Raw genomic sequence first — 12892 nt, 5'->3', positions numbered from 1 at the left:
TAAATTTAAAAAACAAAATACTGGGCCACTGATTCTAGTAAAGTATGTGAGTGGATTGTGGAGCCTCATCTCCTCTCTTAGTTGAGCTCGTCAGAGTATTTCTTCTAGCCTGGAGGTATAGTGCCCAGCAGGGTGGGTACAGAGGTTCTGTGTTGGACAAGGTAAGAAGACCTCTCCTCTAGGAAAATCTGGCAGTGAAAATTTGGAAAACAAAACTGGACAGAGGAGAAAGCGTGGATAGAAGTAGCATTCAAGGAGTTCCTCTGGATTTTATTGCTCTATGATAAAAATGTTTTTCACCCATGTCTTTTCTTTAGTAACATTGCGTAAACAGAGCTTTTAAAGGTTTTCTGTGAAGATAAGACTGGCTGATTTTTAAAAATTATTGTTCTTCAGGTTGGTGAGACAGAAACCCGGCTGGAATGTTTGCTAAACAACAACAAGAACTCAGATTTCTGTGCTCCTCTAACCTCCTTTGATTGGAATGAGGTGGATCCTTATCTGTTAGGTAAGGGATGGGTATTCCAGCTTGAAGAAGCAAAGATACATTTCCTCATATAGAACACTGGGCCTGAGGTACACGCATCAGCCCAGAATGGGCCAGAGGGAAAGTGGCTAAATATAGAATGTGGTCATTAATTCCTCATAGGGAGCTGAGCTTCCCACGTGTGTGTATCTGGTCTCTCCAGTAAGCAGAGTCTAAAGGTCCTGGGATAGGAATTGAATACTTGACCCTTGTTGGCTGGCAAGTGTCTGTGGCATGTCGTCTCCTGGGCTACACAGAGCAGTAGACACATGGAGGGAAACCTCACACCTGTCAGCCACTGACTTGCACTGGTTGTTTCCAGGTACCTCCAGCATTGATACGACTTGTACCATCTGGGGGCTGGAGACAGGGCAGGTGTTGGGGCGAGTGAATCTTGTGTCTGGTCATGTGAAGACCCAACTGATCGCGCATGACAAGGAGGTAATGATGCTGTTCCTTTCCTGCTTTCCTTAGCTGTTTTCTTTGTCTTCAGGTCAAGGTCAGACCACCTTCAGGTCAAGGTCAGACCAGTCTCACTATTTTGCAAAGTACGTGGAAAGTCATAATATAATGCCGATGTCTGGTTGCTGAAATTGAAAGTAGTGATGTGTCCAAATAGCAAAAAACAAACCTATTTTTAACTATAGTGGGTTTTTGGTTTTGTTTTTTTGGCTGACATAAACAACTTAATTTATATCTATAGTTTTCATGTCAGAGATTGCTGTTTTATAATAATGAACTCTCTAATTGGATCTGATGTGATTAAAAAATAACGTCTTGAAATATATTTACTTTTTTGGGGGGAGGGGAGAGTGGAGGGAAACCAGAAAGAGGGAAAATTTCTTGGCAGTAAAAAAGAATCACCATTTTTTCTCCTAACTTGTTTTATGAAATTCTAGTATGTTTCTTAATATTTTTTTACAGTCTGGAATGGAATATGGTTTATTTTCATGGTAATGTTTCTCCTGAGTTTATTGGAAAAGCTGAGGAGAACTATTTGTGATTGTGTTTTCATCAAAGCATTCTTCAGAGGAGAGATTTTGGAAACTGTTCATAAATTTTTTCCTCCCAGAGCTGTGGCATGCTCCTTGTACTCTGATTTCCTGTGGGTAGTGTTTCCTTTTCTTTTCTCCCTTTCCCTGCACAGTGAGGAATATTAGTGCAGATAAAAAGAATGCCTTGACCTTAGGTCAGACACTTGAGGTTGTCCTCAGAATGGGAAGATGGTGACCAGGTTATTGCTCTTAGCGTGGGGTTGGTTGGTCTTTGGCTTTCTGTGAATCCTAAGGGTAAGCTTTGTTACAAGACTGTTGGACTTGGCTGCTACTAGGCCAAGGAGCAAAGGAAGAGTGTCCTATAGAGAGGACCAGTAAGGAACTTCTGGAAATCCTCTGGACATCAAATGGAACGGGTTGCTACATTTTGGTTATGTGATAACTTAGTCTCCTCTTCTCTGTCAGGGGCCAACCCAGAAGACTAGAGCTACTCTGAATATTTAAACTTGGGATTTAACCTAGGGCATTGCTTACACAGATGATGGTGAAGCTGGGAAGCCACACTGGCAACGGTGAGGTAATGTGGAGAATAGGAGCATCAGGAAACTGCTACTGCCTGTAGACCAGGGGGGCAAAGGAAGGAAACAGGGCTCCTGGAGCCCAGCGCTGGATCTCCCTGGCCAAAGCTAAAACCAGGGAGGGAACACAGCCATTGCCAGAGACACTTGAGGGAACAGAGAGAGGAGATGAGAAATCCCTTTAGCTTCTCCTTAGGACAAGGGCCAGGGATGGATCTTAACAGCAAATGGGCCCTGGGCCGGCACCTCGAATTGAAGAAACAAACCTGGGAGGGTGGCTCTTAGAGAAACAGAGACACCTCTTAGACCTTTGCTCTTCCTCAGTCCACCTCTCTCTGCCAAAGTGGAGACTTGTTTGGGGGCTCTTGCTGCCTGCACAGGGCTTGGCGTGGAGGAGGGTAGTGTATATCCAGGAGTTGTCACCTTCCCTTGGTTTAGGAGGAAATGCTTTTGAACCACTCCTAATCCCTACCATAGGAAGAGAAACATAATTTCATAGTCAGCCAGAGAAAAAGGAATTTATGAGGTTGAATAGAAATTAGTGCTCCTTGACAATGTCCCTTAGCAGGCAGAACTTCAAGAAGGCTAGAACGATGGTATTGAGTGAAGTGAGTGAAGCCACTCCTATCTCACCAGAAAGCAGCTGTTACTATCCTTGACCCCGGGAGATCCTTGGCTTTGGTTTTTCCGTTTTTCTCTTTCTCCACTCTGGTCTGGCTTTGTCTGATTCTCTTCATCCCTTTCTTTCTCTGAAGCTCTCTGCCTGTGTTGTCTCATAGATATTAGTGGTGTGGAATGTTTGCAGCAAGTAATAAATGCAAAAAACAATGATTCAAAACCTAAATTGATTCACTTATGAATACAGACCAACTAGGTGAAGAAATAGAACATGTCCTAGGGACAAGAGAGTGATACTAAACCTCTTTGTGAAGACAGGAACATCTGAGTCTCCCATGATTCAAAACTGCTATTGCTTCTTTCTTGAAAACGAGTCTCAGGTCTGGGTTTCACAGCAGAACCAGCTTGACTGCTATTAAGTGGCCACAGGAGGACTGCTCCCGCCTCTCAAATTAGTGGCCTTAACTTGGTCACGGATCTGTCTCTGATCACTCACAAATGAAAGCCACAAAGGCCCAGGAAATGAATGTCTCAATTCTATAGTGTTGCAGAAGATACCCACTGGCTGACAGCATGCAGAATACTTGCTCTGACTTGTGCCCTGCTACTCAGCAGGATATATGCTCTTTGTCTTATCACAAGGGTTGGAGGCAAAAGGCTCAGAAAGCAGGAATGCAGGAAGAAGCCATCTCGTTTGTATAGCAAAATGATCTTCGTCCTTTGGAAAGTCACTGATGTTAGAGCTCTTAGGCGCCAGGACTCACAGATACTGTGAGGGGGTTTAGGTGGACTAGGGATAGTAGAGTTCCCTGCTCCAGGAAAGGAAGGTCACGGATCTGAACTGACAGAAGCTTCTTATTCACCAACAGGTCTATGATATTGCATTTAGTCGGGCTGGGGGTGGCAGGGACATGTTTGCCTCTGTGGGCGCTGATGGCTCGGTGCGGATGTTTGACCTCCGCCATCTAGAACACAGCACCATCATTTATGAAGACCCACAGCATCACCCACTGCTTCGCCTCTGCTGGAACAAGCAGGACCCTAACTACCTGGCCACTATGGCCATGGATGGAATGGAGGTGAGTACCCTGCTTCAGGCTGACATAGGCCTGGCCACCTAACTGTGGCATTACTTAGTATAGCTTAGTATAGAGTGGTTCTCCACTGGTGGCAGTTTTCTCTCTGGATTTTTGGAAATGTCTGGGGACATTGCCCTAATTTGTGGGCAGGGCGCAGTGCTACCGGTGTCTTGTGGGCAGATGCCAGGGGTACTGCTAAACATCCTGCAGTACATACAAGAATCATCCCTTCCCCACCCACCCCCCACCCCCCGCAAAGAATTATCAGACCTGGGGTGCCTAGGTGGCTCAGTCTGTTAAGCGTCTGTCTGCCTTTGGCTCAAGTCATGATCCCAGCCCCACATGGGGCTCCTTGTTCACTTGGGAGTCTGCTTCTCCTTCCCCCTGCTTGTGTGCTCTCTCTCTATCTCTCTCTATATCAAATAAATTAATAAAACCTTTAGAAAAGAATTATCAGACCCAAAATGTCAATAGTGCTAAGATTGAGAAAGCCTGATCTAAAACAAGGACTGTGTGTTAAGAACTTTTAATACTTGGAGCATTGGAGGTGGAGCCATGAAAATCAATGTCTAAAAAGTAAACCAAATCATTATGTGCTTACGGTGCTGAGTAAAGAAATAGGCAGTTTTCCCCTTCTCTAGTCTGGACAGGTTGTTCCAACTTTAGCAAACAGACATAGAAATGACAACTCTTCATTGCCTGTTAACTTAATAGAAGCAGTGAAGTGTGGGTGGAGATGATGCAGTGATTAACTTTTGGTGAAGCTGGTACCTCAGACTTCTTACATTTCAGTTTCTACTTTGGGGGTTGTGGGGAGAGGCCTCTCACTCTGTCCAGCAAGCTCGCATGGAATCCATAGTACACGCACCCAATAGGACTTGGTGGATTATCCAAATTCATGTTACCTACTCCTGCTTCACTCCTTCCTTATCAGTCTGAAGGCCTTATGTTGCTTAACATATAGACTATATATATATTTTTAAAATTTTTATTTATTTATGATAGTCACACACAGAGAGAGAGAGAGAGAGAGAGAGAGAGGCAGAGACATAGGCAGAGGGAGAAGTAGGCTCCATGCACCGGGAGCCCGACGTGGGATTCGATCCCGGGTCTCCAGGATCGCGCCCTGGGCCAAAGGCAGGCGCTAAACCGCTGCGCCACCCAGGGATCCCACATATAGACTATAAACTGCCTGTTTTTGTTTTCTTTTTCCTCAATCCTAAGACTGCTTTTGGGACCAAGACCCTCTGCCTCTAATGGTCTTTATTTTTTTTTTTTAATTTTTATTTATTTATGATAGTCACAGAGAGAGAGAGAGAGAGAGAGAGAGAGGCAGAGACACAGGCAGAGGGAGAAGCAGGCTCCATGCACCGGGAGCCCGATGTGGGATTCGATCCCGGGTCTCCAGGATCGCGCCCTGGGCCAAAGGCAGGCGCCAAACCGCTGCGCCACCCAGGGATCCCTCTAATGGTCTTTAAATCCACAAATGAATATGTTATACTTTAGGATCTTTTTTTCTTGTAATGTCTCGTTTGTTTTCCTGTTATACCCTGAGGTTCCTGGGCCTTTTACTTGTTATTTCTGCAGGTAGTGATTCTGGATGTCCGAGTTCCCTGCACACCTGTTGCCAGGTTGAACAACCACCGAGCGTGTGTCAATGGCATTGCTTGGGCCCCGCACTCGTCCTGCCACATCTGTACTGCAGGTAATCATGGTGGCAGGGGTGGGGTGGGGGTGGGGAGGAGCCAGGGGGAGGACAGGGGTAGGAGATCTTCCTCTTGTCTCTTTAGAGCTATAATCGTTACTATTTACTAAGAGTGGTTTGAGAGATTTAACGAAGTAGCTCAGTTGAGAGCCTCCCTTCACCTGTGAAATTGAAGTAGTCCAAATTTCCAGATGATCTCATACCTCAGTGATTTCAGGGCTTTTGCCATATACTGTTGGCATCATGTATCAGTTAAAGGCTGTGCCTCCCTGAAATCTAGTTGGCACAGAGGACCCAGCTCCAGGACTGTGGAGGAGGGGGCAGTCACTCTTAGATGGAACAGAATCTTTGGGAATAGTCAAAGTTGACAGCCCCCTGGGGAGACTGGACATGGTGCAGTAGGCTCTGAGTTTGTTGAAGGCCCTGTGTGGCTTGATCAGTGCTGTGTGACTTGTCATCCCCACCTCACCATTTGAATACCAAAAAGAATACCCCTCAAAAATATGCTGGCTGTCAATGTGCTTGTATTCTAGGAATAATACAAATCTGTGATTAAACATTAAAATAATACTGAGGTATATAAAATAGGAAGGTGAAGGTCCTCTTCTCTCCTTCCTGTCCTATTTCCACCCCAGTCTCACTCTCCATAGGTATGTCTCCTTCAAGAACTTTCTATGTGGGCCTATGCCCACATATGCTCCCAGTACAAATGTCTGCCCCTTTATTTCACACAGACGGGATTCCGCTCTCACCCCAGAATATTCTCCTCATGTTTTCATTTTCACTGCCTCAGGTTTCTTTCTAACATACTTTTTCCCCTCCTCGCTAATCAGTAGCATCCTCATTTCCTTGTTCATGATGGAGCCAAAAGAGCAGAGTAGTTTGTTGGTTTTCTGCTATTTCATATTAATTTGAAAGGCATGAAACTTTTGTGTTTTGGACCCTCTGCTCACTCCTGTATGTCACTTAGGGCCTTCTGCCTTCCTCTGCACTTCAGGTTGTGGTCCGACCCCTTCATTATTGCCTCTTTTCCCACCAGGGGTATGGGTAGGGGAAGGTGGGAGGAGGAAGAAAGGATGGTATTAACCCCTGTCCGTGGAGAACAGTACCAGTGCCCTCACCAGAAGCCCATCTTCTGCTCCTGGTGGCTGCCTTTGCCTGGGTTGAGTCCCTGCAGATGAAGGAGCCGTGGCTGAGGAGTGGGCTTGGTTGAGTGTGTTACTGAGAAGGACTTCAGTGCTCTAGAGGCACTGAACGTTTCAAACAGCTCCACATAGCTCCTGACAGAAGTGGTCCCTCAGAAGGGCATCGTGTACCTCGCCCGGGTTACATGGCCGTGGCAGGAGGCTAGTGTTACCCACATGAGCCTGGCCTCTTATGCTCCTCAGCTCTCCTGTGTATCAGAGACGGGTTTTCACATCAGGATGGGCTGATGAGATCAGGGCATAATGTGGTATTGAAGGTCACTGCCTTTTTATTCTTCTTCCCTTAAATTAAGAACTTATTGTTCTGATTATATAAGTAAATGACAACCTTACAGAACTTACTAACTAGAAGAAAGTAAATATAACTTTGCCATTCTCATGGTACCACTGTGCTCATTTTGGTGTATTTTCTTCTAGTCCTTTTTCGTGTGTTTATGTATTTTTTTTAAGGCAATTACCTTCTTTCCAGTATTTCCCAGGCAAAGAAGGTAGCTTTTCTGAGGAAAATTGTTTTTAATAGCACATGTCCACTCGCACTTCATATCATCTGTGTAACACCTCACTGAAGTATAAAACTCCATAAAATGGGGTAAAATCCCATTAGGTTGAATCATCAGACAGGGATCTTTAATTGCTCAAGTAGTTTGAGTGGCTGCAAATGACATGTTTGGGGATCACTTTTATCCCATCGTCCTTTCCTGATACCTGCCCCAGGTGAGAGGCACCCATCTAGGTCCCTCCGTGGGCCTAGCTCTGTGGCAGTGCCTGGAGCTTTGGGACACCTCAGAGGCCTTGCTCTATGTCCTGGCTCTGCCATTCACTGGCTGCATGCATAGATAGCCCTGTGGCTTGGGGAAAGTGCCTTAACATTTCTGAGTCTCAGTTTCTTCATCTATAAAATGGGGACTTGAAATAAAACCTCCCTCAGCGGGATCTTGGGAACAAATGTTTTATAAGCTACAATCCCCCCACCCACCCTGAATTCCCCTCCTTGTCTGAGTTGTGACCTTGCTGTTGGCTTTCTCTGTCATTAGCGGATGATCACCAGGCTCTCATTTGGGACATCCAGCAAATGCCCCGGGCCATCGAGGACCCTATCCTGGCCTATACAGCTGAAGGAGAGATCAACAACGTGCAATGGGCATCGACTCAGCCCGACTGGATTGCCATCTGCTATAACAACTGCCTGGAGATACTCAGAGTGTAGCGTTGGCAGCGCCTTGCCCACGAGGCGGGGGCTTGTGTGTTTCCTGCCTCTGCCCCATCCCCAAAGTAAGAAGAAACGTGTTTCTGGTGGCCAGTATGTCTCTCATTGCTTTGCACCACTGTTACCAGAAGCTGCTCTAGGAGTTCCTGGTCAGTCATCCCATCACTGTCTGTGCCAGGCTCAGTGCTGTGTGGCACCTCCTCAGCCCAGGGCTGAGTTTTAAGATTTTCTCTCCTTTTCTCTTCTCCTTTGGTTCCTCCATTAAAATTTTATGTATATTTGTTTGTCAGCTGTTGTGTTAATAAGCATTGCAGGCACCGGCTATGTTTGTATTCATCTGCCCCAGATGTCTCTTACCTGTCTGCTGCCCAAGGCAGCAATCTTGTGTCCATGTCATGTCAGTACTTAAGTGGGAACAAATACCAATCTGGAGTTGTCTTTCTTCCTATTATCAATGTCTTTAACAAATTTCAACTTTGTATATTTTTTACCTATCAGGCTAATTTTTTTATGAAAAGAATTTTACTCTTCCTGGTTTCTTTGTTTGTCTCCTATTCCACCCCATTAGCACTTCCTCTCTGCCCTCAGTGCCTGGATCTAGCACTGGGCTCTCGACCCCATGAGCAGTTTGCCTTCTTGAATCACTGCCTGAGTGCAACATACCTGACCAGGAGTCCCAGACCGCCTTGGTGCTCTGAAGTGGGCCAGTCTTCTCACTTTTTCTCAGCCTGGCTCTTCTCAAGGGCATTCTGGGCTCCAAAACAGACACGTGAAGCCTCCGGTTCCTTCCTGAAGCACCTTTGTTCGACCCCACCAGGACCTACAGGGCATGTGTTAGAGTTGAGAGAGACAGCGTGCCTGACTTGGAGGGAATAGCTTCAGAAAAGCTGAGCTCAGAGTGTATTTCCAGTACATCATTTCCGAGTCTGTTTTTCCCTCTGGGTGTAATCCCCAGGCCATTTACTTTCATGTCTTGAATGATAGGCAAGCACAATCTGTACGCTGAACCTTAGTATCTCTGTTTGGTTAGTTTACTATGACTGATGGTTGACCGCTCTTTGAGTGAGAGAGTCCTGCTTGAGAGACTTGTAGTCTGTTTGTCTGATTCTGAACAAGATCTCCTTGAGAGTGTGGGGGACTGTCAGCTCCTGGAAGGAGTGGCCTGATGGGCTGCGATAATCCCAGGCCATCAAGTATATAGATAGCTAGCTATAGGGCCAGCCAATCATTGCACACCTGTCAACCACCTCCCCCCGGCCCCCATTATTAGGCTCTGAGCAGTATTGGACTTGCAGGCTGCAGTGTCTGTTTCCGTTACATGAATGAGTTTCACACAGGGGGCTTGTGTGTGATTCCAGTGATAGATGAGTCTTTGGGCTGGCAGGGTTTGGGACATGCTTAGAGTCTTGGGGGACTTTGGTCTGTCGCATTCTGCCATAGGGTTTTGAGCCCCTCTGGACTGTGCAGCTGTTAGGTAGGAGAATAGCAGACCTTGAGGCTGGTGGTTTTGTCCACTTGGGTTCTCATCTGCTCTTGAGAAACATAACAATTTTGTTCTCCTGGGCCCTTAAACTCTTGGCTGAGTCTCCTTTTCCAGAGCAGATGTATTTTTATCTGCAAAGTTACAGTTCTTTGCTTTACTACACAGGCACCTGTCCAAAGAAAAAGGCTCTCTTCTTAGTGTATTCTCCCTTCTACTTTTTCACTTTCTTATTCTGATTTTGAGGCTCTTTAGCTGGTCATCCACTTGAGGTTGACTTTCCTGCATTTACTACCACAGTTGCACTGTGTCGTTCAGCAGTGTAAAGTGAGCAGTTCTTGGTTAGAACCCTCCTCTGCTTGTAATTGTATTGGTGGTTTGAGGGTCCTTCTCTTAAGGGTGGCAAGTCTAAATTGATGGTTGGTCGCTCTAGGAGGCCATTAGGTTCTTCCCCTGGAAAGCAGTCTGAAATGGAGGTCAGAGTGGTAGGAGGGGCTGGTCCTGCTAGGGCAGGATTTAACTGCACTGAGTTCTTAGTTAAGATTCCTTTCCTGAGCTACACTTAAACATGGTCTGAATGGTGAGAAGATTTGTCAACTGGAACTGGAAAATAATCAGGGGGAATAAATAGTAGTAATTAGAATATATTTGCATAAAGTTGCTATTTACTATGGAACCAACAACTTTTGGTGTTTTTTTCTTTGCCCTATGGGCTCTCAGACCTCTCCACCCCTCCCTAGGATGAGGTGGTCCTCCTTCTGGGCATCTGCCTGCGGCCCGGTTGAGACTCCCCAGTCTCCTCGAGCAAACACACTTACAGCTGCTGAGATGCTGGTATTTTGAAGTCCCGGCTACCTTAGCCTCTGTTTATACCATAGGCCAGGTGGCCTCATGGTGGAGGAGGAGATTTCTATATTCTCAAGACTGAGAAAGCCTCCTAGCCAGACATCCTCTGAGAAGCAGAAATCTGTTGTAGTTTCAAAAGCAAGTATCTGTTTAATTTGTTTAGGTTTTCAAATTGACACCCAGAAAGAATGGGTGGGAGGCTCTGGATCTGCTCTCCCTGACTGTGAGAAGAGCAGTGGCCAGGACTCCCCTACAAAGGCCACGTGGCAGCAAGCCTGGGCTCTGGCTCTCCCAGTAGAGGTGGCCCTTCCTGCCCCCTGGACCAAAGCTGTCTTTGTTTTCCTTGTCTGCTTTGAGGGGAGGAAGAGGTACTGAAGAAATTCGGCTTCAGGTTCCACATCAGAGAACTGGTGAATGGGTACAAGTCCTTCAGGAGCTTGAGTATTTACAGCCAAAAGAGTTGGAACCCTCTCCTAGGAAGGAATGAAACTGCCTCTGGGCTTGAAGAGGGGAGATACTTGATAAATGGGTGAGAATTTATCAGAACTGGGATCAGCTCTCAAAGAGAACTGGTTAAGATCTGGTAGAAAACAGAAAAAAAAAAATAGACTCCTGCAAGGTTTTGATGAAAGTTTTGGCTGAAATTTTCAGAGATTTAGAATATAGGAGAAAGTCAATGGTTTCTTTAGATCAAGGGATAAAATATTAGAAGGCATGAAAGGTCTGGGGTGGCCCTGGAATGAGTCTGCGCCCTCAGCCTGTATCAGCTTTTTTGGACCATTCATCAGATATCTGTGACAGTGGGTAACCATGGGGACACAATGCCAGCTTGGGCAGAGGAGTCCCTTCCTGCAGCAGTGCACCCGTAGGTGATGTTTGGTGGCAACAGTCCGCAGGTTTTGGAAGCCCTGTGACCATTCCAGATCATGGCTCTTCTTGGTTGTAGGTTTGTACAGAGCAGAGGAAGCAAAGGTTTATAAACAATCCTGACAACTTTCCTCCCCTCCCTTTTCTTTTCTCTTTCTCTGGCCTTGCTACCATAGAATGTTCTCCCTGCTGCAGCTTGGGCCTCAAGTCTGAGGCGGTATGGACAGGTGGGAGCTGCAGGGTATACCACACATGTACAATCCTGCCACCTTCCCCAGTTTGAGAATATGGCAGCTTCTTTGCCTGGCTGGCTTGGAGTAAGGGAGACCATTCGAGTAGATGCCTCTCAGAGCAGATGCTTCCCTCTATTCTCTGCACTCCAGGATGAGGAAGGAAGGTCGTGCCCGGCACTTAGGTTGGGATTTCCCAGGGAGGAGAACTGAGCTGAGCTGAGCGTCACTGTGACCCTGGATGAGGTTCTCCATACTGCCTGGGCCATCTGCCCAGTGTCTCTATTGCAGAGAGTTGCCTGCCTCTCCCACTTGCACCCTCCTCTTCTCCCACCGTTGTCATTGCTGCTGGCTCTCAAAGTCAAAGATGTGACTACACAGTACAGGCCCGGTCCTTTCAGGCTACTTTGTGGATATTATTTTTTAGGTATGGAAACATGCAGGTGCCTTCTCAAAGAGGCTTGGGCTGGTGTGTCAAACCAGAAACAAATAAGCTAGTGAAAGTAAGAACTCAAGAAGAAAGGTGTTGGCAGTCTGTGTAACAGACACCTAACAAGGACCCACCTTGTGGACAACTCAGTGGAGATGGACTTGAGGTGTCTGCTATTAAGAGAAATGCTCTCACCTGGGGTTGGTTGTGGTAATCCAGTGTGCAACAAAACTTGTTGAGCTAAGGTTTTGACTTGCTTGAGTTGAGTATGAATCATTTGCTTTGGTTCCTGTGTATTTTATGACCCTGTTGGTGACTTTCCCCCCATCTCCTCCCGAGTGTGAACTTGTAGCATGATTGTACAAACCTCTGTGTAGAAAATGGAGATTTCTTGTTCTCCGAGATGTTAAGCTCTAGCCAATCAATTCTGTCCTCTTTAGCCTAGTTCGTCTGAACTTAATTTCTTGTTATATATTTAAGCTTTTCCTCTACACTCTAGGCTTTGTGACCTCCCATGGTCAGGTGGAGAGGAAGCTGCCCCCTTGCAGAACTGTACTATCACCATTTTTCTTTTTAAAAATTATTATCACAGGACTGATTGTACACAGGGCTTGTAATAAAATGTTAACACTGTGCTGTGAAACCACAATGGTAAATCTCCATTGAAGGCTACTTCAAAAGGCACCTGAAAGTGGAGTGTTACATCTATGACTTTATTTCTTGCTTCCTGAGTATATTAAACCTAATTTTCACCCTTTCATTCTGTTTCAGCCTCCTGTATAAGAAGTACCGTATTTTCTGCCCATCATACTTTGTAATAAAACTTGAACATGTATAGATTGACTGAATTTCTTCTTGTGATGAATTCAGTTCTCCCCATTCTGCCACTGTGCTTATGTTCCGGAGACACTGGCTGGGGAATTAGAGTCTGCCCTAGCCCATCACACTATACTGATAGCCTGAGTCACCTCTATCAGTTAAACACAGAGCACCTACTTTATGCCAGGGGCCATGACCCTCAACTTGCTTGCAGGCCACATAAACAATTCCTGGCCATGTTGTACAATACGGGTGTGTTTAGTCTTACTGGTTGCCCTGAGGAGGTGGTGATCCCCTATGCCTGGGT

At 46.0% G+C, this 12892-nt stretch overlaps 1 protein-coding gene across 2 annotated transcripts in view; it reads left to right on the top strand.

Moving 5' to 3' along the window:
• DCAF7 (DDB1 and CUL4 associated factor 7) overlaps window positions 1-12601 on the top strand; it is a 30548-nt gene extending 17947 nt beyond the window's left edge. The window contains exons 3-8 of one of the 2 annotated variants that reach the window (XR_003131803.3): window positions 397-508; window positions 849-967; window positions 3587-3796; window positions 5384-5501; window positions 7741-7978; window positions 12538-12601. Coding sequence is in view for 1 of the 2 variants with exons in the window: in XM_025436521.3 (XP_025292306.1) it covers window positions 397-508; window positions 849-967; window positions 3587-3796; window positions 5384-5501; window positions 7741-7913 (732 nt within the window). In the remaining variant the exon portion in view is untranslated. Of the gene's footprint in view, window positions 1-396; window positions 509-848; window positions 968-3586; window positions 3797-5383; window positions 5502-7740 lie in introns of both variants that reach the window. The other variant, XM_025436521.3, reaches the window with a different exon arrangement.
• The last annotated feature ends 291 nt before the right edge of the window (window positions 12602-12892 follow it).

This window comes from Canis lupus, chromosome 9, assembly GCF_003254725.2.
Source record: "Canis lupus dingo isolate Sandy chromosome 9, ASM325472v2, whole genome shotgun sequence".
NCBI classification, from domain to species: Eukaryota; Metazoa; Chordata; class Mammalia; order Carnivora; family Canidae; genus Canis; species Canis lupus.
Note: the sequence above shows the minus strand (reverse complement) of the source record. Positions and strands in the feature narration are given on the sequence as shown.